The 27259-nt window shown below is 45.0% G+C and overlaps 2 protein-coding genes across 2 annotated transcripts; both read right to left on the bottom strand.

Moving 5' to 3' along the window:
* Positions 1 to 723: 723 nt before the first annotated feature.
* mag (myelin associated glycoprotein) lies at positions 724 to 6577 on the bottom strand (the record flags this gene model as incomplete). Its single annotated transcript, XM_080540318.1, has 10 exons — positions 724 to 882; positions 1225 to 1278; positions 1706 to 1808; positions 2520 to 2619; positions 3004 to 3312; positions 3580 to 3840; positions 4042 to 4299; positions 4522 to 4818; positions 5215 to 5583; positions 6532 to 6577. The coding sequence occupies 10 exons, from the start codon at positions 6575 to 6577 to the stop codon at positions 724 to 726; spliced, it is 1956 nt and encodes a 651-aa protein (XP_080396444.1).
* Positions 6578 to 16829: 10252 nt separating this feature from the next.
* Positions 16830 to 26466, bottom strand: LOC308165949 (lipolysis-stimulated lipoprotein receptor-like). The gene is made up of 10 exons (XM_080540157.1): positions 26134 to 26466; positions 24474 to 24800; positions 24188 to 24307; positions 20979 to 21125; positions 20541 to 20735; positions 20212 to 20268; positions 19832 to 19960; positions 19304 to 19625; positions 18605 to 19106; positions 16830 to 17726 (listed from the first exon to the last, which is right to left on the bottom strand). The coding sequence occupies exons 1-10, from the start codon at positions 26171 to 26173 to the stop codon at positions 17691 to 17693; spliced, it is 1875 nt and encodes a 624-aa protein (XP_080396283.1). The 5' UTR covers positions 26174 to 26466; the 3' UTR covers positions 16830 to 17690.
* Between the last annotated feature and the right edge of the window lie 793 nt (positions 26467 to 27259).

The following is a 27259-nucleotide window of genomic DNA, read 5'->3' as shown; positions in this document are numbered from 1 at the left end:
TAATATAATAATAATATCTAATATAATATATGGCATTTAGCTGACGCTCTTATCCAAAGCGACTTACATTGCATACATTTTCAGTATGTGTGGTCGCAGGGGGAATTGAACCCCCAACCTAAGCATTGTTAGCGCCACGCTCTACCAACTGAGCCACCACAGAGGACCACATAGAAATAGTGATCAGAAAATAAAAAGCACAAAACACACCCCATTCCCTGACACTTCGACTAGCAGCGGACACAGTGACACAACTACAACGGGCAGATCTAGGACGAAAGCAGGATGAGAGTGCATACAAACAAGCATAGGGGGAGCCCCTGAACATGTGTGACTGTACCCTTGGTTTGATGCCAACATCAACAATGAATGGTGTGGACTGGAGAAAGAAACAAAGACGATGCAGTTGCTATCGCATTGCACCTGTGAGGGACATCTGTGAAGCGCTTTTTTACATTGTCTACCAGGCGGTGCTACGACCCGGCAAGTACCAGTAGTCCTGGATGGCGTCGTTTGACTCGGGCGCCCCCTGCTGGAAGGGAGTTTGACTGAAGGGGACGTCAGATGAGATGAATCAGGAACGAGGGGAGACGGTTGGATCTTTGTGTGAAGGATGGCGTCCAGAGGGGAAGGGGAGAGAGTCGAGGGGGTGGACGTGAGAGTGGGGGGGGCGTGTCTGCCACTGTGTCCCGCATGGCCGAGGCGTTAGGGAAGGATCGCGATTCATTTGGCCTTGATCTCGGTGTAGTCGCTGCCGTCATCCCCCCTCCCTGAGGCCCCCTCCCTGGACCTCCCCCCGATGAACTCCAGGGCAGCGTAGTTCAGCTCTTGCCTCTCCAGGTCTGCCATAGAGCCCACAGGTTGATAATCCCCCTCTTCTCCCTGCAGAGAGAAAGACAGAGGGACCTTTCAGAGTCCACAGGCCATCGCTCTGGTGTCACTGTCACTTTAGATCACGGACAACCGTAAGGAACAATACTGGTGAATGATACAGCACCATGAGTGGAAGGTGTTAGTGATTATCGGTCAGAATAGGCTCAGACAAGGTGATTCAGGCAGTTTAGCATATCCTGTTAGCATCAACTGCAGCCATGCAACAGTAGTCATGGAAAAAAGGTAATACAGAACAAAGAAGCTGCAATGTATGGGGGATGCTGTCCATCACTAAGACTTGTGCTTCTTGTTTTTTCTTTTTAAAGTGGTTGGTGTGTTTAGGAACCTTACCGTGCTCTCTTCTAGAATGGAGTTAAACTTTGAGCCCAGCAGCTCAGTCTTAAGCTGTGCAAGAGTTAAGGAAGAGAAACAGAGACAGAAAAAACGCAGAGAAGCGATGAAGCAGGAGAAAACAGTGGTTTGGAAAGGCAATGGCCGGAGCTACTCAATTGGTAGTGGGACAGATTGGGTGGAGGGACTTAAGAGACTGGTTCTAGGCTTAACTTTCCTGATCTTAAGGTAGTCACTTGGCGTTTGACAGTTTACAAAAATCTTCACGGCACGAAACTAAGCTTTTATTACCAAATGCTGTATATCAAAAAGGGACATTGAATTCACAAGGCGTCTTTGTAACACAGATAAGGCATACTATCAGCTGCCAGTTACAACCATTTTCCAGTCTAAGACTGATCTAAGATTGGTCATCCTGCTCATTCTTCATCAGAGAAGAATTGTCATAATCATCATAATCATCATCATTAACATGTCTCACCACTTTCTTCCTCAGACTTTGTTTGTCCTTCTTGACTGCGCTGTAGTACAACGCTGGATTCTCCAGTTTAGAGACCAGGTCCTGCCCAGGGTTGCCATTCTCTCTGGGGGGACGGAGTCACATAATCAGACTCGGTCTCACTGCCACTAACTCCAGGTCGACACTCCAAGCCTGGGCATCCATTTTAAAACAAGGGCCATTTCCTAACGAGGTTAATTTCGAGGCCGATTTAACATGTGGTTGAGGAGGTTGTTATTTCATGGGTTTAGTTGCTGAGTTCACTCCCTGTCCTGGAGGGATGTGTTGTATAAAGCTTGCTTTAACCCTGACCCAAATATGATGTTGTATAAAGCTTGCTTTAACCCTAACCCAAATATGATGTTGTATAAAGCTTGCTTTAACCCGAACCCAAATATGATGTGAAGCACCGTAGGTTAAAGCAAGTACGCTGCCTTGGCTGTATTTAGCATAGCAGATCAAGGATACAAAGCCGTGTCAGAGCTGGTGGGGAATTTAGCCTGCAAACTTACGGTTAGTCTGCCAATAGCCAACAATCTCAGAAGTTTTTATTTTTATTTTAACGGGCACTAGGGATTGGCAAATCAATTCAACTTGGTCTGAGGTTATGGCCGTGATTCTCACCTCTGTCAGTCGATCAATCATTCACTCATCAGTACATAGAGGTGTTTTAGAATGGATGACTAGGCTTACAGTACGTGTTTTCTTATCGTGAATTCAAAACAGTGACGGGAGGAAAAATGATACCACCTGTGACTCGCGTCGCCCTCTCCCTCAGTTCGCGAGCGATACTCACTTTTTGTTATTGTGGCCAACGTATCTTACGGCAGCGATGATGAAGGCAATCACTGCCACCCCTCCAATGGTGCCCACTATCACTGCCATCATATACTTCTCTGAAACGACATAGGAACAACACAGTGAAGATACAGTTGGCCCTACTGTACATTGATAGCAATGACGGTTGATGATGCCCCCCACTATTACCTGTCATTGTGCCATTCAGCTTGCAATTGCAAACAATAGTTTTGCCAACACTGCACATTACAACTCATGTCTGCCAGGTCAGAACTGCCCTTGCTACCCTAGTCATGTTCTGCTTCTGTAGTTAAGTTCTCTAGATAGTAATAAACCTAATGCTTCTGTAGTTAAGTTCTCTAGATAGTAATAAACCTAATGATTCTGTAGTTAAGTTCTCTAGATAGTAATAAACCTAATGATTCTGTAGTTAAGTTCTCTAGATAGTAATAAACCTAATTCTCTGTCCGTGTGCCACTTACTCTCCTGCTGCAGCTCCAGATGGACGCTCTCTGTGCCGTACATGTTGGTGATGCTACAGTGTACGTTGACGGCGGGTCCTCCGTTGCCCATTCGCTCGCCTTTCTCCCGCAGCTTGATCATGCCCGTGGACGTGTAGCCGTCCGTGTGCGTGTAGTAGTTGTAGCGGCCGTCCGTGTCGTTGATGGTGATGTTCAGGTCAGGCAGGAAGAACTCAATGGTGGGTTCAGGGTTGCCAGTCGCCATGCAGACACACTGGACACCCTCTCTCACCACCGTACACTTTGATTCTTCCAGGAAAATAGGCGCATCTGGGGAAAGAAAGGAGGGAATGGTGTGGTGTGACTGATTATGTAGTAGAGCGGTATGATATGGCACTTATTATAGATAGATAGATAGATAGATAGATAGATAGATAGATAGATAGATAGATAGATACTTAATTGATCCCAGAGGGGAAATTAAGTCGTTACAGCAGCTCACATCACAAGCAACAACAACAAAATAAAGTGACAATAGAAAAATATTTAAAAATAAAAATAAAAATCCAGTAGCCTATGTCATGATGACCCACTCACACTCAACAGTGATGTTGAGGGAACTGCTGGCACGGCCGTGCTCATTCTCAGCCAGACAGCGGTACTGCCCGTCTCCCTGAGGCGTGAGCTCCAGCAGCTCCAGTATGGACACCTCCTCTGCTGTGATGATGCCCACTAGCTCCCCGTCCTTTAGCCAGGTCAGGGTGGGAGCGGGGCTGCCCTGGGTGCTGCAGTGCAGGGACACAGAGGAACCCTCCAGCACGGTCAGAGAACCGTTCACCACGGGATCACGGGGAGGGTCTGCACGGAGGACGGACAAGGTAGGACAGGTATTAAGAAAGAGACATGGTATGGAGAGAGAGAAGGAAAGAAAGAAAGAAAGAAAGAAAGAAATGCCGATAGAGCAAAGTGAGGATAAGAGATAGAACAGGAGAAATAAAAAATAAAAAAATTTGACCCATTTTGAACATCTAGTGTCCTCCTACTCTTCAGGAGACTCACACTTGACAGCCAGGTACATGGAAGTGTTCATGACGCCGTAACCATTGTCCCCCACGCAGGTATAGATGCCCTCCTGGGCAGGTGTCACGTCGTCAAGGGAGAGTGAGGCATTGAAGGCTGTGTCCCATACCAGCTCCTGGTCCCCAAACATCCAGGAAATCCTTGGAGGGGGGTTACTGTCCACTTCGCAGTGCAGTGTCACTGAGCTGCCCTCCATTACCTCTTTGGACACGTTCACCCACACTGAGCGGGGGGCGTCTAGGGATTAAGGAGAGGATTAAGAGGTGGATTAATGATTATCTAAAAGCAGAAATATATGTACCCTATTGCCAATTCATTGAGGCTGAAAACATGGAATTGGACAATTTGGCAGGACCATTTTGTCTTCAATCAACCATGCAACACATGCAACAGGGGATATTGTGTCAAAACATGACTCTTGACCTGAACAGCTACAGTTTCGGGTATGGGATCACTTACACTTCACATCCAGTGAGATGAGCCTCTCATAGACAAGGGTGGTGTTGGGGTAGTAGATCCTGCATCCCAGCAGCTGCCCGTTGTGCATGGGCCTGGGCGTGAAGGTGAGTGTGCTGGAAAGCACGGCCGTGTTGCTCTCCTCTACGTAGTCGGAGGTGATCTCAGGTTCGGGCAGGTAGTCTGTGTACATCCACTGGATCTCGGGATTCATTTCTGGGCAGTTGTCCGGAGCGTAGCACGTCAATTCCAGGCTCTCGTCACTGACAATCTCCTCAGGGATGTCGATATTGGGCTGTTCTAGAGGACACAAAGAGGGGACAAGTCGATATAGTCAAATATGCGACTTCAAAAATACATCAAATCCTCTATTTGGCAATATTTACCACAGAAGGTTCACTGATTGTGCACCTAAATAGGACAGTTAACTTAAAGGCCCCTCCAGCACCCTCAGCAAGTTACCTAGCACCTTGAGCTTACCTAGCACCTTGACCTTAGCTAGCATCTTGACCTTACCTAGCACCTTGAGCTTACCTAGCACCTTGACCTTACCTAGCACCTTGACCTTACCTAGCACCTTGACCTTACCTAGCACCTTGAGCTTACCTAGCACCTTGAGCTTACCTAGCACCTTGACCTTACCTAGCACCTTGACCTTACCTAGCACCTTGAGCTTACTTAGCACCTTGAGCTTACCTAGAACTTTGAGCTCAGAGAAGTCTGGGAAGGTGTAGATGTTGGCGCCCCCTAGGTCAGCGCGGAAATAGTAACGTCCGGAATGCTCTGTGCCAATGTTGTTAATGAGCAGGGTGCAGTTCCGCTGATGCAGGTCGCCCAACAGCTTGGTGCGGCCCTTGTAGCTCTCGTGCACGATCTCTGTGCGTGACTTGAACACCACAGGAGGGAATAGCTGAGGATAGGGCTGGCCAAAGTACCAGATACCATGGATGCCACGATACGGCCGGATTGCAGAAGGGTACATAAATGTGCATGGGATAACCACACATGAGTTAGTCATGGCCTGGATGTCCCGAGGTACCCATACATTCCATTGGGTATTAACATCTAAGAAAGAGAGAGAAGGATGGAAACTGAAATATGGTTTTTGAGAGGTAACAAATCCAGATATTGGAAGACGCAGATCCAAGCACATGAAGCACAGCACACAGTCATCATTACCTACTATTTTAGCTTTCCAGAGACAGAACATTGGAGTAGTCAACATACTAAACAAAATACAGTGTATGAAACCTTCTGGACCTTTAATAAACATTGTGAAATCACCGAAAGGAAGGATAAGCAATGAGAAAAGGAGAGAAGAGAGGAAGTGTCCAAGAGTGGCTTCCATGGGGGGGATAGTGAGAGCAGAGCGGCCTGTGGAGGAAGCATATGCTCCACACCCCACAACTGGCACCACTGCATGTGTAAGAGGGGCTTGGTTGAGCCAAGATGGAGGACAGCCAGCCATCCAATGGTACTGAAACAGCAGGCTGACCCCTGCTGCCATGCAGCCAGTTTATGCCCAGTTGCATTCTGGATATTTACAGAAAGGTGTGATTGACACCCTTTAAAAGGTGTTTACTTTTTCACCTTGTGTCAAAGCCCCTGGTAAAAAAGGATCTTGAAGAAATGATGTGCATTATGGCAAAATCAAGACAAACTTCTACTTTTTTACCTTGGCACTTTGTTTATTGGGCATACATAGAGGGAGACTTTATGATCAATCACATCATCATGATTGTGTTTTCTCACTATTTTGAATAATTTATTAAACTAACAGCTGAATAGTTGAGAGTGGGATCCCCAGGAGGGGACACATTGTATTGCATGGAATGAGTAATGGTATAAAACACAGGTGTTTGATACTATTCCTAATTGCATTCCATGCATTACAATGATTCTGTCCTCCGATTTCTACCTCCACCAGCCTCCCCTGGACAATGAAGTGATTTAATACAAGACGCCTGGCTGAAACACCAAGGAGAGTGAATGAGAAAAATATAACCTTGTTACCTTTGATGATCAGCAACAGTGGCAAAAGCAGCTCCAAATACCACATGGTCTCTGTTTAATCCTGTACCTTAGACCCCTGGAGCAGAGACAACAGACCTCAATTAACTTTACAGTTTTAGCAACATAAGCAACTTCCCAAATCACAAATCACAGTCCTAGTTTAAAGCGATGGAATTCCTGTTCTTTAGTGTAGGGTACAAAGATATAGGCTCGATCAAAATGTGTAAAAAGTTGGGTCACCTTGATTTGCAGATAGCGGGAAGTAGCTAAGACTCAGGTTCCTTAGCTTGGCAGTAGTAGTTCTTTCAGCTCAGCAGGGGGCGCCCAATCACACCCAGACAGTTCAACAGCCCTCTCCCTCCACTACTCTGAAGACGGAAAAAAACGAAGAGTGACATCAGCATCAGGCGATGACATAAGCCCTGCCTGCGACGCACAAGCCCCTCAGTGGCCCACTCACACTCACACTCACACTCACACTCACACTCACACTCACACACACACACACACACACACACACACACACACACACACACACACACACACACACACACACACACACCTGCAGCTGTTAGGGCCCCCGCACAGGGCCACAGTGTGAGTGTCAGTAGAGTCACTCATTATGGTATGACCATATATGGTATGATCAGTACGTAAGCCTCTGGCCTTTGACAGACAGACAGACAGACAGACAGACAGACAGACAGACAGACAGTCAGACAGACAGTCACTGTTGGCCCTCTTCAGCATCATGACACACTAACCCAGGCCGCTATCCACCACCACACAATGGCGTCACCCTGACACTCGTCATTTGGGTCGATTGGTTGTTTGGACTGTATCTACCAGTCTGTGTCTCCCCCTTTGTGTCATACATGCTAAGGAGGCAAACACTAAGACTCTTTAGCCCAGCCCCACTGGAGCAGACGGTGGGTGCAGATGGTAGGCCTAAGAGTGGATTGTATTTGAAAGCTCAATGATTAACACATTAGAAAGCCCCCCCGGCTGATCAGCTGTGTTTATATGGGAAATAGGGGCGAATTCTGTTTGTTTTGGAGACAGGAAGAGGGTATTATAGGCTGATGCCAATGCTATGCTGTTCTGCACATTTATGTAGGCACAAACACACAACACAAACTCTCTCTCTTTCTCTCACACACAACACACACACAACTCATTGATCTCATAACTAGCTTGGCCCTGGTCACACCAAACCCATTATGCACTGTGAGTGGCTTGTGACACGGATGCCTTTAAAAAACACTCCTTAAAACATTGCGTCAAGCTCTACCATCTGCACTTCACAAAAGCCAAGAGAGGGGCTGTGTCTCCGAGCTGAGGGGCAATGCATCAGCCATGGCAGGGGGGCAACAGAATAGGGCACCCAAGGGGGTAGCGGGGCACTGACACCACTGCCAACAACAACAACAAGAGCACCATTGATGGGCGGACAAACGGTCAGCACAGAACGAACGCTCAGACTGCAGCCACAGACCACTTGCCTCACACCAGCTTCAGCACCAGGCTCCGGTTCCCTCGCGGTTCCCTCTCTCTCGCTTCTGCCGGCCTCTACGTTCTCCCAGAGTGTGCGGTTGGTTCCTTGTCTCCACAGGGGCGAGAATGGTTCTCGGTTGTTTCTGTGGGGAGGGCAAGGGCAGGGGGACAGGGAGAAGAAAGAGGGACAGAGACAGAGGGAGAGAGAGACAGACAGAGACAGAGACAGAGGGAGAGTGGGGAAAAGAGAGACTGTGTGATAGCTGCAGGCTATGTGAATGTGTGTCGTGGGCAGTTTTGAATATGGATACAGACATTTGTCTCACTGTTTCAAGGCCCACTCCACGCATTCCTCTCCTCTGTCCCCTCCTGCTCTGCCCTGATGTATCTCTCTCTTTCTCAGACCATGGGCTAGGCTCTTGGCTCTCATGATCAGGTCAATCATGAATCATTGGTAACATTATTAAAACATTCCTGTTCTGATCTATCTACAAAGAGCAATCAACTCCTGGGTAACGGAATGTGAGTCATTACATCACCGCGACTAATGTTGTTCAGTAGTCAAGTGAGTAAGTGTGAAAAGCTGTGCTGGTTGAATGTGAAAAGCAAAAGTGTCAAAAGGAAGAGTGACTCCAACAAATAAACGAATGGGGGAAAATGTGTTGAAATGTGTTGATTGTCACAAAATAAGTCTGTGGGTGTTGGTTCTAAGTCATGTTTCGGGCATTCCATTAGACGCCTATAATACCATTCAAAACACACCAAATGTTTTCTCTGCTATGGCATGTCTGTGTGGGATGGCAATAGGGTCCAAGAGGCAGCGAAGTAGACCTCCTACTTTGCATATCAATGCTACAAAGGACACTTTTATTTCAGTGTGGAACCTTTTTTTTTTAAATGTTTTTATTTTTTTATCATGACAGTATATTAGATTAGATTCGATTCAACTTTATTGTCATGGCAGTGTACAAATACCAATGACAATGAAATGCAGTTTAGCATCCAACCAGAAGTGCAAATAGTTGATGATATTGATACTGTCAATAAAATAGGATATTTACAGTTATGAAATGATAAGTACAGTATGATAAGTACAGTAGGTAGTAGGTATATAACAATAAACTATGTATAGTTAAGGGATGATATGTACAGTATGGTGTATATGGATGTATAATTTAGAGACTAATATCAAAAATGAGGTATGTATAAATATGTATGTGCAAACAGCAGTGGTGCAGAGGGTAAATTGAGTGCCCACAGTTACGGGGGTATGTGGAGGGAGGAGGGAGGGGTCGGTACACAGATACTGGGAGTCAGTGTACCTCATGTTCGGGGGGAGGGGGGTTGTTCATCACAGTGACAGCTGTATATGTGCCATGACTCACTGATCTACAAGAGCCATGAGGTCAGGGGCCAAGGGATGGCATCCACCAAGCAATGTTTTCAAGGGAATCCCTCCACTAACCCTTGAGGATGGGGGTTGAGTGGGGCAGGGTGGGGGGAGGTTGGTGGAGTGAATACTGCATTCACAGTCTGGAGCCTGTACAAATGAATACACAGCATGCCATACCCCCTACACACACTCAGCACACCACGTGCCAACACACTCCACACTGTAGTCCTTACGGCATCATAGCAGCTATGTGACCTTCTCCCCCCCCCCACAGGCAATATTTTCAGGGGCAGTATTTTCTCAGAGCTACTAAGATTGTTATATTATTGATAATAATTATATTAGCTAATGATATAGACTCATACATCCGTTCAGTACGTTATCAAGTCACACCCTGAAACCATCACTATGTCTATGACCCTGAAACCATCACTATGTCTATGACGGGCTACAGTGCAACAGTGAGATTGTAGAGAACCAATAAAAGGCACAAACAGGTCACAACACTTTTGCGAAATCACAAATGGCCATACAAAATACAAACTGTGTTATGGAGACCAAGCCAAGATAATTAGTATTGTTAATATTGTATACTGTATATATGTATATATATATATATTTATATGTGCATGCTCTCTGGTCTCCTCTAGGAATAAAGGAAAGCCTGTATGAGGAACACTGCCCATTGTGTGAGGGAAAAACTGGAGGAATTTTCCGGAACAGGCCCGCTCACAGCTTGCGTTGCTGTTTGCCTCTGACGCGCGCTGGTCCACAAGCCCAGGCTCCCACTAAAATACTCTGAGGAGCAGATGGTCTTAAAACACGCACGCTCTCCCACCTACACACGGCACTCTGAGCTGCGAGGGGCCAGGCCCACCCCACTTTACACACACACACACACACATACATACATACATACACATACACACACATACACACACACACACACGCATGGATGCACACAGACGCACGCGCACACATACACACACACACAGACCACCATCCACTCAGTCTAACCACAGTCTCAGAAAAATTGTATCATGGTTTCTCCCTGTCAGAATGACTGATTGCTATGTTACTGCTAAAGAACAGTTAACTATGAAGTGCACTCCAATGATGTCTTTGGGAACGAGTCCTGATTTTCACATCAAATGGTAAAATGTGAGCGACACCATGTACAAGAAGTGTGTTTGTGTTTGAGTCATGCAGAGCTTAGAGACAAACATTTCAGGAATTGAGAAATTAGGTGTTGTTCTATCAGGTCTATCATTTCTTGATGACATTTTTGAATGAATTTCATTGGTTATAGAGACAACAAATTCACAGCATATGGAGGAAAATGGAAGCTTTCAGATATAAACATACCCAAAAACCTGAAAAACAAGGGTTTTCCAGGACACTGACATGTTTGTATGCACACGTGTGTGTATGTATGTATGTATAGGCATTTGTGTGTATTTATGTATAAGAATGTGTGTGTGTGTGTGTGTGTGTGTGTGTGTGTGTGTGTGTGTGTGTGTGTGTGTGTGTGTGTGTGTGTGTGTGTGTGTGTGTGTGTGTGTGCGCGCGTGTGCGTGTCTGCGTGCTTGTGTTTTGTTGTTTGTTTGTTTGTCTGCATATCTATGTGTGAATCCTCTGCCTGGCAACCCTGTGTCACTGGACCAGTTCAGTGCTCCCCAGCACAGTGGGCAGATGGCGAACCACAGGCCCCCTCTCTCATTAGAGCACTTTCTCTTCCGCCCTGCCCAGTAGGGGGCGACAAACAGAGCAGTCACCTGCTCAGCCCAATGGACAGGAGGCCAAGATCCTGAAGTCCAAAAACATGTATAGCCTTGCCTCAATCCTTCCAAAAGCCTTCCTTCCCTTATCTCCCTTGCTTTAGGACCACCAATAGCATCAAGGACTAGATAGGTTTCCACCCAATTGCTCACACATACCAACAGTCCTTTCAGATTGTTAAGGGGAGGACACAAGGGATGAGAAAATAGCTAAAAACGATTGGATGATGGTCAGAGAGATGCTCAAAACAATATATCTGTCCCTTAACACAGCTTCACAAAAATGGGCACACAGATTACGGACATTAAGGCACAATGAGCCACTGAATCTGTTAAAGTTGAAAATACAAATCTGTTCAATATTCTACCCGAATATGGGTCACAATATGAGACACATTGGGTAACACAGGAAGTGCTCATATCTGCATGGCACAGGGACGAAAATCTGTCATGTAATTATTGCCTGGCTAGGCTCTCAGCAGACCCTGCTCACACACACACACACACACACACACACACACACACACTAACTGACTCACATCACATGTCTTCTCAATACCAGTTTGCTGAAATATTCAACACAACTAATGATTATTAAAAAAGACACGCTGTATTATTGTTTCTCTTAACGAAAGCACTGAGTGAGCACACTCACACACACATACTGGTCCACAGACCCTCAACTTCACTGAGAACATTGACTGTAGATCAACATGGAGTATACCAGGTATCTCCAGTCACTCCTCCAAACTAAGTAATCATCTTACAAAAGACAACACACAAAGAGACCAAAAGAACACTGAACAAACTCCTTATCTTCTTTCTTATTTGTTTTAAACAGCAACAAATTCAAGCTCTGAGATGCTGAAGTGCTATTACTCACCTGTGGACTGTGTGTAGGTGAGTGTGTAGGCCTTCCTCTCCCTCTCCTGACTTGCTTCACTATATCAGCAGTGCCAACAGCCTGTCCAGTCCCCAACACGCACATACACTACACGCTAAGCGTCACGTCACCCCTCTGCAACCAAGATCTCTCGCCACACTCTGTACCATGCCCCATGAGGGGAGGATAAACTGCCCCCCACCCCTCCATCCCCCTGCCCCCCCCCCCCCCCCCCCCCCATATGGAAATCAGTCCCTCAGTGTACCAGCATTGTTCCTTGCCTTCGCCCCAAGGCCCAGCCATTCATAAATTCACACCCCGCTCTGCCCCGGCCACAATGACCCTCACTGTTCCCACTCGCCTCAACAAATATGGGTGAGGCTTTGAGCCCCGAGGCCTTTCCATCCAGCACATTTATTTAGTTTACACTGGATGGAACCAAGCATATTCGTTTATTTTGGATTGATGGAGTGCGCCGTCCTTGTGTCCTTGTTTATTCCGAGGTCAATGCGCCAAAGGGCAAGGAAGGGCGGGGGTCCTGTCGGGGGCGCGCGCGGGGGGGGGAGTTGGTGAGATGGACAGGCAGGGCAACGATAGACACGGAGGTCAATATGACGATGTCATTGCATTGAAACACTGGTCGTTTTTTAGATACTACCAGACCCCTCTTGACCCCTGAGAGGTCAAGATGTGATATACTGTATATCTATTATGCACAGCCTCCGAACTGTGAATAACTTGTGGCTGCTACCAAACCTGACCAATGAAACGTGACTGGATTTTAATAGCTTTGGCCAACAACAGTTAGCTATACAGTACTATAACTCCTCTCAATAATTACATATTATATATTGTGTCTTATTTGTATCTTATTATGACAGCAGTTAATCCCTCAGTCGTGACTTGTACGACCCTCACCAATGACACCAACAGAAAGTAAAAAGTAAGTAGGTCACCCGACTTGGCCTGTGACTGAACTATACTGGACCAGTGATTGCAGGCATTCAGTCATGTGACTCCTCAAACCGCATCACTTCCTTTGCATCACCTCCTGCCTCATCGGCCGATGAACCATAGAAAACTCAAAAGTCCCATATAATGTCCTTCTCTAAGACCCTGTACTTTCAAACCTGTCAGCAGTTGAAGGCAACAAGTTCAGTGGAAAAGTTTTCTCCAATTTGGAGCCAAAGAACATGAGCCAGACACAGGTACGTACATTAGGCTACATTTGCTGCAACACGGGCGACATGTAATTGGTTAATGTGTGGTTGGGCCTGCAGATAAGTGGGGTGACAGGTGAAAAAAACAAGGTCTGGAGATTAAACATCATTGGATATCGCTGAAATCAAACAACAGGTTTATCACACACTATCCATATTGCGATAACAATAAATATGCAATAGATTGCCCATCCTATGGAGATGTATTGGCAGAACACAATGGCCTAGCGAGCTGCTTCCCTGGGCCCCTGAACTGAACCCCCCCAACCCCCCCAAGAGTCCTCCACCCACCCCTCCGCCCATCCGCCCACTCCTGACACAGTGGCCATTGTCTCACAGGTCCTGCTGAGAGAACAGAACAGCACAGCACAGCTCGAGCCTGACACCGCACAACACTGGGAAGTCCATGTGCACAGATAATTGTCTTTAAATCACAACAATCCCCTTTTCTCTGCTCTCGCTCTTTTCTCTTTCTCTATCTATCTATATATCTCTCTCTCTCTCACTCACCCACCCTTTCTCTTGCCCTTTCTCTCATTCTGGATTGCTCGCTTCTGGCGGCATTAGCTAATTCTCCCCATTGCCCTGCTTTCTCTCTCTTTCTCGCATTCATCTGTCATTGTTTGGTGATGGCAGTATTGACAAATGAATCAGGTTTCTGGTTCTCCTAGTCCCCAATCACCATCACGATGAACACAAAATCACACACACACACACACACACACGCACATGCCCACACGCACGCACACACGCACACACGCACACACACACACACACACACGCACACACACACACACACACACACACACACGCACACGCGCACACACACACACACACGCACACACACACGCACACACACACACACACACACACACACCTTCCCACTGTGTTAGCTCATGACTGTGGTGTATGATGTCATGACTGTGGTGTATGATGTAGGCGTTTGTGGGGGTTTTGGGGCTTGAGCTGGACAGAGATGGTGAGGTAGAGAGGGGTGAGAGAACACAAACAGAGAAAGAAGCCATTGTCCTCCAGTCCTCTACTACTACAGTGGACAGGGCAGATGGATGTCTCTCGTCTGATAATGGACAGAGAGTTATTGGAATGCTTGTATCATCGGGGTAGTACCATTCCAACAACAGGTGTCAGTACTGTACCTCACTCTCTGTACCTCAATCTACTATGTTGGCATGGGTTCGAACCCGGCTCATGCCCTGCTGACATGCCCCCTTCTCTTTACTTTACTTTCTTCACTATCTCTATCCAATACAATGAAAGATATGAGTGAGACTGCGTCACTCAGGAAAAATATATCCTTTAAAAATGTTTTTATGAAAACATCCTCTATACATGCAACCTCATCACCCATTGAGTAACATACAGTATGACAATGAGGGAGTATCTTCCAATAGGACGATGCTGTGACCCATTTCTTCCTTTTTTCAGTACGCATAGTGACCCAGTCTGATTTTATGATGGCGTGAACATGTTTACAATATGTCCATCTGGTCTAGTTACTGTTATGTCAGAGAGAATCTGGTCACTGGATTATTGGCCCGGTTTGGGCGTGACACACTGCTACACCCAGTCACAACTGGCCCCAGTCCCTGTGTAACAGGGGACTTCACTCCCCATGGGAATTTTGCCCCCCAATCTGTGTTCCACTTGGCATCCTCTACCCTATTCTGGGTCCCCAAGGGCCTCAATTCTTTTGAAATTAGGTTGACGCTGTGTTTTACTACTAAGCTAAGATATGTTGAATCATGAACAACTGGTTTCTATTGTCTCAAAGGACCCTTCCTCAGTTAACGTAAAGGAATCACCCGATTGAGAATTCATATAATTGATGTTCTACCATTTCATTTCATTGACAGCAGCATCTTTTCATTAGTTACATGGAATACAACATAAAAAAAACATGAAATAAATAAAGTGGCATATGAAACTGTGTTCTTAATTCACATTCATGTTGTGTTATCATGTCGAATATAGGTCTGCTTACAGACCACCACATTCAATCTATTGAATGAATTACTACCTTGATAGTAACATCTGTGTGTCTTAAAGGCAAGGTAAAAAATATCTTGTTTGTTTTTCAACACAATGCCGCTCTGTTATAGTAGTATGAAGCCCCAACAGCGTTTACACTGTAGACTTTACAGAATCTGGCTATGACAACAAGGTCAAACTATAAGGCTAAACGAATATTTTCCATTGCCTCTCTGATATGTCTCAAAGTCTAATTGTACAACACTCATTCTGTCACACTCACCCCGTCACTAAAGCCTGCATGTGACAGCCACAGCAGAGACAAATAATGTGCTGAAACATACGAAAGAGACAGGACACGTATTCTGCACCTATAGTCAGGCTTAGCTGTCGAAAGATCAGTTTTAAAGTTAATTGTGATAAGTACTGTAAGTTGTGGATTTTTTATGGAACGTATAGTAACTTGATTGGGATCATTGTCAAATTAATGTGTTAAAAAAACTAAAGTGAGACAATAGACAAAGACAACCATTTTTCATGATATCAATAAGCCAGAGCACTATTATTCCTGTCAAGGAAACTGATTACTGGAGTAAATCAATGACTAGAGACAGTAAGACAATAATCAAACATCTATTCAATTGATTTGCAAAAGCTAAAAACAGTGATGATAAGTACACAAGCCCTAGGGCATAGCTCTTACCTTGTCAGCTGATCTGTACCCAGTGAAGAGCTTAGCTGCAATGCCAAGCAGATAGGAGCCAGCTAGTCCTCATCTCCTCTGGCATCTCTCCTGCTCCCTCCTTCCTTCCTTCCTTCCTTTCCTCCCTCCATCTCTCTCTCCTTTTAAGAAGCAGTTTAACAAACATTGGAGACAAAGTAGTATCAGTCTACATGTTTTTATTAGATATGTTCATACTTTTTCATACCCATGGGACACATCACACACAATTGTGTTGAATTTACACTGTTGGCTACTATCAAGTGGCACTGGTAAAATGACGAGCATAAAAAGGGCAGATGGCAATTTCACTCTCTAAAAGTCTACCCTTGTGTGACATGTAAGATCATTAAAAAATATGGCAAGTAAGGTATGATTTGATTTCACAGTAAGTGATGATAGAACAAATGAATGTCACTCTAATCATAATGTCTTATATTAGCTCTCATCATTTAGATCTGTAAGAGGTTGAGTGACACAGCAAACCTCAGAATATGCTGGATGTATTAAGCAGGGGACAAGCAGGGGGAATTCTTCACTGTAGTGTTACATGAACTTAACAGGACCAATCTATAGACTATAATCGAATAGTCCCCCCCTCCCGCCGACACCCCACCCCCTCCCCCGGAACTACCTCAAGACAGACACTACCTCTACCCGCCCCCACATTCCCTACATGATACCTTCAGCACTCCAACATAATATAATAATAGCTTTTTAATTACAAAGAAACAAGACAGTGACATCCGGTGGGAAGACAGAGGACTGCATGTCTAATAACAGAAGACAATATCATGAATATATTTTCAAAGCTTTATTGTAAAATGTTGTTTGTTGCACACATCACAGTAAACACGGCTCTAACAGTGGCTATTACAAGTAGACTGTACAACACAGTACTATATGTACATAGTACATTAAGATTTAAAGAGAAGTATAAAATGTATATTTTTTAAATGACATAATTAGTAGCAAATGAAAGCTAAATAACAGACACAACTATGCCATACTTACAGCTCGAAACACAATCTACGCAGTGTAACAATGTGGCTACTATCACAGCTAATTTTAAAAATCTATTACTTTTGAAATGTACAGTATTATTTTCTTAAAAAGAATGAATGATGCCTCACAGCAAATAAGTCAACATTAATTAATACTTGCTTTAGCGTCTCCATAAAAATCTAAATTCATGCTCACACTGACAGTAAGATCACATGACATGTTGTGGAGGTTAAAAAGAGTTAGAAATTATTTAAAGAAATCTCTGAAGGTATTTATTTAAAAACTGTCATTACAGTGTACCTCAATTAAGTCTTGGTTACTGCACGTCAAAGCTATATTTTCTTTTTCAGAGAAAACATTTCTGTACATAAAGAACATGATTAAAAGGCACTTACGGCTGCCACAATGTAAATGAGAGGCATATAACTACTGCAATATAATAATAATAATATAACATAATATCTGTTTCCCCATGAAGTTCATTTGTACATACATATCCAGTGTATTTATTGATAGAGTTCTGATATACAATATTAAAAAATCATTATGGCATGTTAACATTAATACTATTTACAGTCTACATCCATAACCATAGGTTCCTTACAGACAGGTGTTAGCAAACAGCTCACTCACAGCAGGTGTATAGTTATTTTCTTATTTTTTACTCTCACTTCTCTCACACCACCAGACTCTCACGACTCACTGCTCCATTCTGAGAAAAAGAAAAGAAGAGAATTGCTCTCTGTTATCACTGGACCAAACACACAAAGAGGAGTGGTAATACTGTACTATGAGCATAGTAACCACTCCCTAACAACATCTAGCACCAAAGGAAAAAAGTGAGTTATCCTGAAAATACATACAGTGCGTTCAGACCGAAAACAAATTGGTTCGGAGCCTGAAAAGTTGGTTTGCAGCGGGAACCAGAAAATAGTGGTTCTCAAGCGGGAACCAAAACGTAGAACAGTGACGTCGTCAGTGGGTGTTTCATATTCTAGGCTGCAAAGACTAGCAAGAAGGAAGGAGAAATGTAATCTAATCACTAGTGATTAAAAAAGTTTCATCATTCTCTCTACCTTCCTCACATGCTCAGCAAACACACACACACACACACACACACACACACACGCGCGTGCGCGCAAACGCGAACTTGGTAAGCTGGTTAGTAAGAGTGTTTAGAAAGTGTCTTTTGTTTTTTTTCATAGAAAATAGTGTTTATTTCAGATACTGTAGTGAAAGATATTATCCTCATTTCCAGTGAAGTAGCTGCCATCTTGTTGTAACATTTTTGTTTCTCTCGCCCCTTCGTCACCCAGCGTTGATGATGATGATGATGATTACATTGGAATGAACGCGGGCTGGTTCACTATTCTGTTTCTGATGTTGTTATAAAACTGAAACATGCATCACATTTCTGTCGTTTTCGTGTGAAAATAATAATGACAAAAATTCCACACCGCCCCAACCCTAGAATAGGGCATTTGAGAAAATTTGTGAAAACAGGAGAAAATGAGTTTGAATGGTGCAGAGTGCTTACAAAATAACCCACAGCACAGCAAGCCACGCCCTCGCATCGCTGCGGTGACTCACCTTGCGCAGGTTGCTCTTCTTGGAGGACGATATGCTCTCCTGATCGCTGTAGGGTGGTGGCAGATGACCATCGTCATAGCCACGGCGGTCTGGGTAGGCTGAGGGCGGGGACATGGGGAGGGGGGGCGGTCCGCGGGGGCCCCTGCCTCGGTCTGAGCGGTCGCTCTCGCTGTCCAGGCGCTCGCGGCTCCGTGCCCTCTGCTGCTCACCAAGCTTCTTCCTCTCCATGGCCTCCCGCAGGAAGCTGTCATCGTAGGCGTCTCGCCCTCTGCCGCCGCCGCCGCCACCACCACCACCACCACCACCACCACCACCACGTCCACGCTCCCTATCACGCTCCATATCCATCAGGTCGTCACGGCTACGACTGCGCTTCCCCTGAAGCCCACTGGCAGGGCTGCCCGCACGGCGACGGCTGTCAGGGGAGTAGTCACGTGGCCTGCGGTCGTCATAGTTACGGTCGTAACCACTACGAGCATTGCTGCTCAGATCATCATCAGAGCTGAGAGGACAGAACAACAATGGGTCAAGTCATTATGACGACAACAATGTGTTGCCTCATTACCAGAGCAATGAGGTTGTATTAGTCAAATGTGTCAAACTGGAGGTGCACCAGTTTAAAAAAAAAAAAATATAGAGTGAACTAGCCATGCCAATTGAATGGTGACTATGAGAAAAGTGACATGACACCATCCTCACCCTCTCCTGCCTCTGGCTCCTCCCTCTCGGCGGTTGGGAGCATGGTCTTCGCGGGGGTCTCGGGGGTAGCGATGGCTGATGTCGTCCAGGTTGTCCATGGAGCGGGAACGCCCGCGGGCACCCATGTGGTCACTGGAGGCCCCGCCCCCACGCCGTGGGTAGTCGTCACGGCGATGGACATGCTGAGACACGCTGCTGATGGTGCTCATGGCCTCGTCGCGGTCGTAGACGGTAGAGAGGGCCGGGGGCTGAGGGCGCCCGCCACCACGGCCCCGGGGGTCCAGGTTATCATGCAGGGAGCTCACCTCACTCATCCCATCCACTGAGAGAGGGGATATGTACGAGAGAGAGAGAGAGAGAGAGAGAGAGAGCGAGAGAGAGAGCGAGAGAGAGAGAGCGAGAGAGAGAGAGAGAGAGAGAGAGAGAGAGAGAGAGAGAGAGAGAGAGAGAGAGAGAGAGAGATTGATTAGCACCTAGTAAAAAAATAAAAATAACGATGTCATGGGAGGTTGTAGGTTCAGGACTCACAGCGGTTATACTTCCCAGCAGCATCGCCGGGCCGCGTGGGGTCCAGATTGGCCAGCTCCCTCTCCATGTAGTAGATGGCGCGCGTGGCGTTCCCGTCTGGATCTACCTGGATACGGTATCCGCTCCGAGCTGAGGGGACGAGGAGATGTGAGTCAGAGTTGTTGACATTGGTGAACACTGAAGCCACAGCATGAATGTGGATCTGATTGTGGATATCTCTTTTTTTGTACTACTATTATTATTATTATTATTATTATTATTATTATTATTATTATTATTATTATTATTATACAGACATGGTATTTTTTTAAGACATTAAAAATACTATACATGACAAATAAACAGATTGAGGGTTTGTTTTGGTGGGTTTAGCCACTCACTAGGGTCTCCTCCATTGTCCTGGTCGTGAAGCAGTGGCACCTGAGAGCCGTGTCCGACTGCCGACAGAAAACAAAGGCACAATATTTCTCAGCATGACAAATACACAGTACGACCGCCTCTAAAAGCATCTTCTGCAAAGTCGGTTGACATGGAGATTACAACATCTTGGTGCTGTCCCCAACAGCATCAACTTACAACAGAGAAATGAAAAACAAACAAAAAGATTTCACAATAACAATATGTTCAAGTTCAGTCACAGTTTAATTCTGAGTCTCTTAATGTCATCGCCGTCATCGGAATGTCAAATTCGAGGAGTTGTTCTTCTCACCCGAGCTGGCTCCGTCATACTCGCGGCCGTAGCCGTTGGGGTGTTGTGGGGGACCCCCGACCCCGTGAGGCATGGGCAGGAGGGGCATGGCGTTCCCCCCTACGTAGGCTGGCTGGGCATACATGCTGGGGGCATACAAGGTTGGGGCGTAGTGACTGGGTATGCCCGCCTTCACAGCTTTGCCAGCCTCGTACACTGTGGAATGAGAAAGGGAGATTTGACAGGGTTAGGATACTGTCGCAGAATGTCGTAGTCTCAAGTCTGTGAAGTTCCCATGTTTTTCAACTACCCCCTTGTTTGGCACAAAAGGACAACAATAGAACTCCGTTGTGGCTAGTGACAGGTGGTGGTGATGTGGTAGGTGGTGGTGATGTGATAGGTGGTGGTGATGTGGGATCTTGGTACAGAGGGAAGGCGGGTGGGTGTGTTAGTACTTACGTGCCCGGGGGCAGCAACAGGTCTCGGGGCAGCAGGGGCAGCTGATGTAGCAGCAGCAGGTGTGGGGGCAGCACTGGCACCAGCAGACGCCTATGAAAATCAACAGCAGCAGGAAGCCGAGCACCACCAGCACCACCAGCAACCAGTCTGGGGGAGGAGAAGAAGGACGAAGAGAGAGTATACATAAATAAAGAGAAATCACAATTATTATGCAAGCTATGTGCCACTTCAAAATGAAACCATGCATCTCTGCACTGGACACTGGCTGTGGTTAAACATTAACGTGTAATCCTACAACATGTTCGCACTAGGTTGCCCTAGGCTCTGTTGAAAACAGGAAGTGAACTAAAATTGGCAGAGGCTCTGTTTTTAGTCACTTTAGCCTGGTCTGTGAAACCGGCCCCCAGTCTACTGATCACTGGCTGATAGAATATTTTATTTGTTGAGGAGGCTGAAATGTACTCTTTAGTCAGATATATCATGCAAATGCAAGTTATAAACAAACACTGGTTAACAAGACAGGCGCAATTTAGAGAACAGAGAAACCAGATAAACTGGTTTCCCGTCAGATACAATGTTTTCTGTTAGACAAGCAGTCTAAGCAGAGAGCCGAACAGACAAGCAAAGATCAACAGTATAAAACGAGTATATTCCCTTCAAACCTCTCTCTGGAAAATGGCATAGGCCATGGCCGATAAAACTGCTGAAAACTGTAGACAGTATCATGTACAGTGCAAGTCTTTGTTTAGCTTATGCTTCCTTATCTGCTTTGGTGTTGCAACATGTGCTGAATGTCCTCTAACTGCAACAATGTAAGCCAACCTACGACAAGAGAAGGACATGCTCTATACATCAAGAACATGCTCTGCTGTCCCCCCCCCCCCCCCCCCTCCCACGGATTATACCAACAACCCTCCTCTGCTCAGTGACACTCAGTGAACTCCTGCACTATACACCTTACACTTTACTTACATTACCTTTAGTGCTTATATTTATGTTTACTTTTTATATTTATTATACTGTATTGTTGATGTTGTAGAGCTGCTTTTCCGCAAGCATTTTGTTGCATTGTATACTCATATATGATGTAATGACAAATCAACTTGAAACTATTTGAGGACAAGTCTAAACAAGGTTTGTGTGGAGCTTCTTTTTTTTTTTTGCTCATCTAGCGTGATAAATCCAATTATACGTCCTGATTTACACTGTTCTATGTTGTTCAAAAGGCTTAACGGTTTACAGACTCATTTGCTATATTTACACCACACTAGCCGACACCTAGACAGTAACACACTTCATATGTTATTCATTCAACCACACTGGCCAGATGTGTCGCCACTCACCAATCTAGACAATTTGATGGCAGCTACTAGATTGTAATCATAAGTGCAATATTGAAACACAACTGTGAACATTTCAAACCTGCAAACAGCGACACTTTAAATGAATGTGCAATAATACTATGTGCAATATGACAACCCTTGTATCAGACAGGCAGAATCAGTAAAAGTGTTTAAAAATAAGCTAAAGACCCACCTGTTTTGCATTGTCTACATGTCATAGGCTGTTTTTTTGTGCTGTTGTAATTTATGTGTGTTTTTAAATTGAAATAGTTGTTTTTAAATTTGTTTAAATTTTTTGTTTTTACCTATTATATTTGTGGTGCGAAATTGTGTGTTTTTTACATTGAAATAGCTGTTTTTATATTGTTTAAAATGTGTTGTTTTTTTACCTATTGTACTTGTAAAGCACTTTGACGTAAAGTGCTATATGAATAAAGTTATTATTATTATTATTATTATTATTATTATTATTATTGTGTACATAAGGTTCAAAGATAGGAAATGTTAGGATATTTATAGCATAGCATAGAGTACAGCACAGTGTTTTATTGTATAGTATAGTAGTATAGTATAGTGGATAGTGTATATAGACTTTATTTATGTAAACCAGCTCTTTTCCCTTCTTGTTTTTAGTTTTTAAAAAAATCCAAGCACCGGGGGAGCCCCCCCTCCTAAATTTCGTTGTATGGTACCTGTACTGTATTAATGACAATAAAGACCATTCATTCATTCATTCATTCATGTACCATGTAGTCTCATGCAGCCAAGAGGGATATGAAAAGGGGTCTATAGTCATTCTATTCTCCTGAAACTAATATAATATAATACCAGGGCACTCATTAAAGGGCTTGTGTACCTTCCATAACCAGTAAGTCAATTTCAGGCAGGAGGTCAGTGGTGTTTGACTTTCTCTCTGCGAAAGAAAGATAAGGCGACAATTACTTTAAAGAGCCCCTGGTACTTGGTATCAAGAATGACCACACCTCTGCCTCCCTGAGTCTCCTTCAGACAGAATGACCACACCTCTGCCTCCCAGAGTCTCCTTCAGACCTCTGCCTCCCTGAGTCTCCTTCACACCTCTGCCTCCCTGAGTCTCCTTCACACCTCTGCCTCCCTGAGTCTCCTTCAGACAGAATGACCACACCTCTGCCTCCCTGAGTCTCCTTCAGACAGAATGACCACACCTCTGCCTCCCTGAGTCTCCTTCAGACAGAATGACCACACCTCTGCCTCCCTGAGTCTCCTTCAGACAGAATGACCACACCTCTGCCTCCCTGAGTCTCCTTCAGACATTGGTCCCGCTTGCGGGAGCTCCTGCTAAGTGGTTCATGAGATTGATTCATGAAGCACTTCAAAATGAACACGATATGGTTCATTTCAGAGAAATCTCACTTCAGTGAGAGACCAGATTTCCTTGGAGTTTAAGCAAGTGGGAAAAGCAACTGCTAAAATCCAAACAGGAGTTGAATAGCTGTGTCAGTACGTTGTGTCGGCTTCTAAAGATAATTTTAGACCTGACAATTGCTACAACTACACTTGTTTTTGTTTGTTTAATATACCTAATGGAAAGTAGTACAGAGTAAAGGAGTGATTGGCTCTACGAGAACAGTAGGCCTATTTTGGTTTGGAGCGATAGACAAACAGAGGTTAGGGGAGGTCAGACAGTGTTTCCCATACATAACGCAACTTTGGCGGACGCCGTAATCTAATTTGTTCCGGCATAGTCGAACCAAAAGTATTATACTGTTCGCGCTGCTGCAGAAAGTGTTGGAGCAGGTTCGCGGTAGGTCAGGAGTCCACCCACCACAGTCTCCTGGGTCAGAGGTCAGGTCAGAGGTCAAAGGAGGTCTGAGGGATGCCACTCACCGAGTACTATCAGCTCAGTGTAAGCCTCGCTGTTCCCTGTTAGGTCCTGAGCTGACACCACAGAGCAGTAGTAGACGCCACTGTCCCCCCATGCTGTCTGAGCAATGTTCAGGTCTGCATCTAAGAGACACATAGGAGAGATGTTTGAGAAGACAACAGATGGGGCCACTGTGACACAGGGGGCTGGTGTGGAAATAGTATGATCTTGTCCACACACACACACACACACACACCAACAACAACAACAACAACAACAACGCATGCAAAAGGTACGATCCAAACTCACTGCCTGTAATGCTTATCTTGCGTCCCTGATAGTCTGTACCAAGGCTGACAGCACTCCTCTGCTTGGAGGCCACGATGCGCACCGTCCTCAGGCTGTCAGCGCACTCGATGTTGGCGTCATAGTTGGGGTTGTTGGAGGATATGATGTTTTCTGCACTGCTGGGGTTAAGCGCTGCTGAGATGGGGTCCCTGCAGTAGGACTTGTACCTCCAGGTGATCAGGGGGTCGTTGGAGGACGTCTCATAGTTGCAGGTGAGTGTGACAGGCTGGAACAGGATGACTATATACCTCTTCACGGGGCACTGGACTGAGATGGCCATGGTGGAGCCTGAGCAGGGAGAAACAGGGTGAGGACAATTCAGAGGGTTTTTTAAGGGGATAATGTGTGTCCAATCCAGGGGAGGTAGAAATCAGCATAAAGGGAATGCCATTCCTCAGTCCCTTCCATGCATTACAATGAGGCCATCCTCCGTTTTCTACCTCCACTAACGGTATTCCTCATTCCATTTCACGCACTACAACAAGCCCCTTGCTATCTTCACTAGTCTAATCATAACAGGTTATCAATATTCTTCTTCACCCTACCGAGTGAGTGGGAACACAACTTTAAATGAGGGCTTACCCACTCCTTCTCTCAAATGTGGGTCATCATCTTTGTTTTGGTTTATTTGCCAAATTCCAATCCACTAATATGACTAGACTGACTGATCTTAGGGAGTGGCAGGAAGTTGCCCTAGTCTTTAGGCACCAGAGAGATCCTTCATCATGGCAGACTGGTATCACTCTGGAGTGAGTGGGTGGAGTGAGTCACCAGGCCACTGACTGACTCTACTCTAACGTGGACACAGGCCGGATCACTTCCCACTTGAAAACATGAAGGTCTACCACACAAATAGGCTATAAGCGCTATTGTTGACCTGTTGTTATTCTCCAGAAGCTGTCTCGTAGCTGGGATCTCCACTTCAACGGAGAGAAACCCTCTGAATGACCCGCAGTGACCATATGGAATGGTTCAGTGGTTTGATTATGACAGTTCTTGAGCATGTTATTTCTTATTGAAGTATTGTTATTCCTGACCGGAGAGGATGTTTAAATGACCGTAGGTAGGTAGTGGTAACAAAGCCTAACAGTGCTGGATATCACCTGAACTGTGAACAGCCTGCGTTCAGGATAGGAAAGTTTGTCGCAGATTATGGCTACGACATGTTATGATCTATGAAATGACGTGTAACAAAATAGCATGGATATTATTTAATTGACCAAAAAAACAACAAAAACAAACATTGAATTGATCATGATCAAGTACTTGATGAGTACTGCCATTGCTTTTTGGTCAGGCTGCATTTGTAAATAAGAATTTGTTCTTACATGTTTGCCTGGTTAAATAAAGGTTAAATAAAAATAAATAAAATACGTCTGACAAAACGAGATCCCACACAACAACACCACACCTGGCTTTTCCATAATGTGAAGAAAATGTCATGTGAAGAATAAAAATCAAGCTCACATGACTCAATCAATTCACTAACCTAACTCAAAATGACTTGTAAACAACTTGTGTCAATATCAAGGGATTATTTGATACACAAAAGCATGTTATTTTCAAACACCAACAGCTCCCAGCAGACACCCAGGGCCCTCCCTTCAGAGAGACATATTACCTGCTGCCATTAGCACGGTCACGACGACACACAGGAACATTGTCTTTATTGTCCTCTGAAGATAGATATAGTTTTAACAAAAACTCGGCAAAACGGTATAATCCCTCAAAAACATGTACTAATTCATCCACGTTCAGAAGTAAGGCGTTGGTAGTCCGAGTAAGTAAACACAAGTCTGTCGTTATTGTCCTCACACAGGTAACACCATTAACTCCATTTTGTCGGCGGAGGTATGCGGGTGGCGCGAGCAGCCAGGTGAGCTCGCCCAGCCTCGGGCGCTGCAGGGGGACAGAGCTGTGAGTCACAGGGGTGGACCTGAGAAAGGGATACAGATGTGTGTGTGTTTTTTTTGTTTATTAAATCACATCTTCTAAAAGACCATTTTTATTTAGAGAAAACATACTACTGTGTGATTTATGTGACTCAACTTCAGTTGATCGCCCTCTGCTTCTAATGCTTTAAGCGACGGAAATGTCAGGGATACACCCATTCTACCTCAGAGGGAGCTACAGTTGGTATGGCCCAACCCGAAACTAGTTGATCATTTCTTAACTCACGAGCAGGGAGTCCTGAGAGTGTCCTTATGGATCGACTACCTTCAGATATTCGCGTGTGTGTGTGTGTGTGTGTGTGTGTGTGTGTGTGTGTGTGTGTGTGTGTGTGTGTGTGTGTGTGTGTGTGTGTGTCGCGCGTGCGTGCGTGCGTGCGTGTGTGTGTGTGTGTGTGTGCGCGTGTGGGTGTGCGTGCGCGCGCGCGTGCGTGCAATAACACATTTTCCTCTCACTTCCAGCAGTTCTTGTGTTATATCCAAGAATGTCACAAGTAGCTAGACATGTATATACTTTCATTATGAAAACAAATTGTGAATATGAATTTATTAAAATTAGACTTTAATAAGTGTATAAGTAAGTAAGTAAGTAAGTAAGTAAAGCTTTATTTATATAGCACCTTTCATACAAGAAATGCAGCTCAAAGTGCTTTACAACAGGAATAAGAACATTAAGTGAATATAAAAACATATATAAAAACATATAGAATAGAATGCATAGAATGAATATAAAAGCAGGGGAAAACAGTAAAAAGAACAGGTAAAGATAAAATACAATATTACGTAACAACATTGTTT

The sequence above is a fragment of the Nansenia antarctica genome (assembly GCF_963989245.1).
Source record: "Nansenia antarctica genome assembly, chromosome: 10".
Taxonomy (NCBI): Eukaryota; Metazoa; Chordata; class Actinopteri; order Argentiniformes; family Microstomatidae; genus Nansenia; species Nansenia antarctica.
The sequence above is the reverse complement of the archived record's forward strand: the minus strand, read 5'-3'. Positions and strand labels throughout refer to the sequence as shown.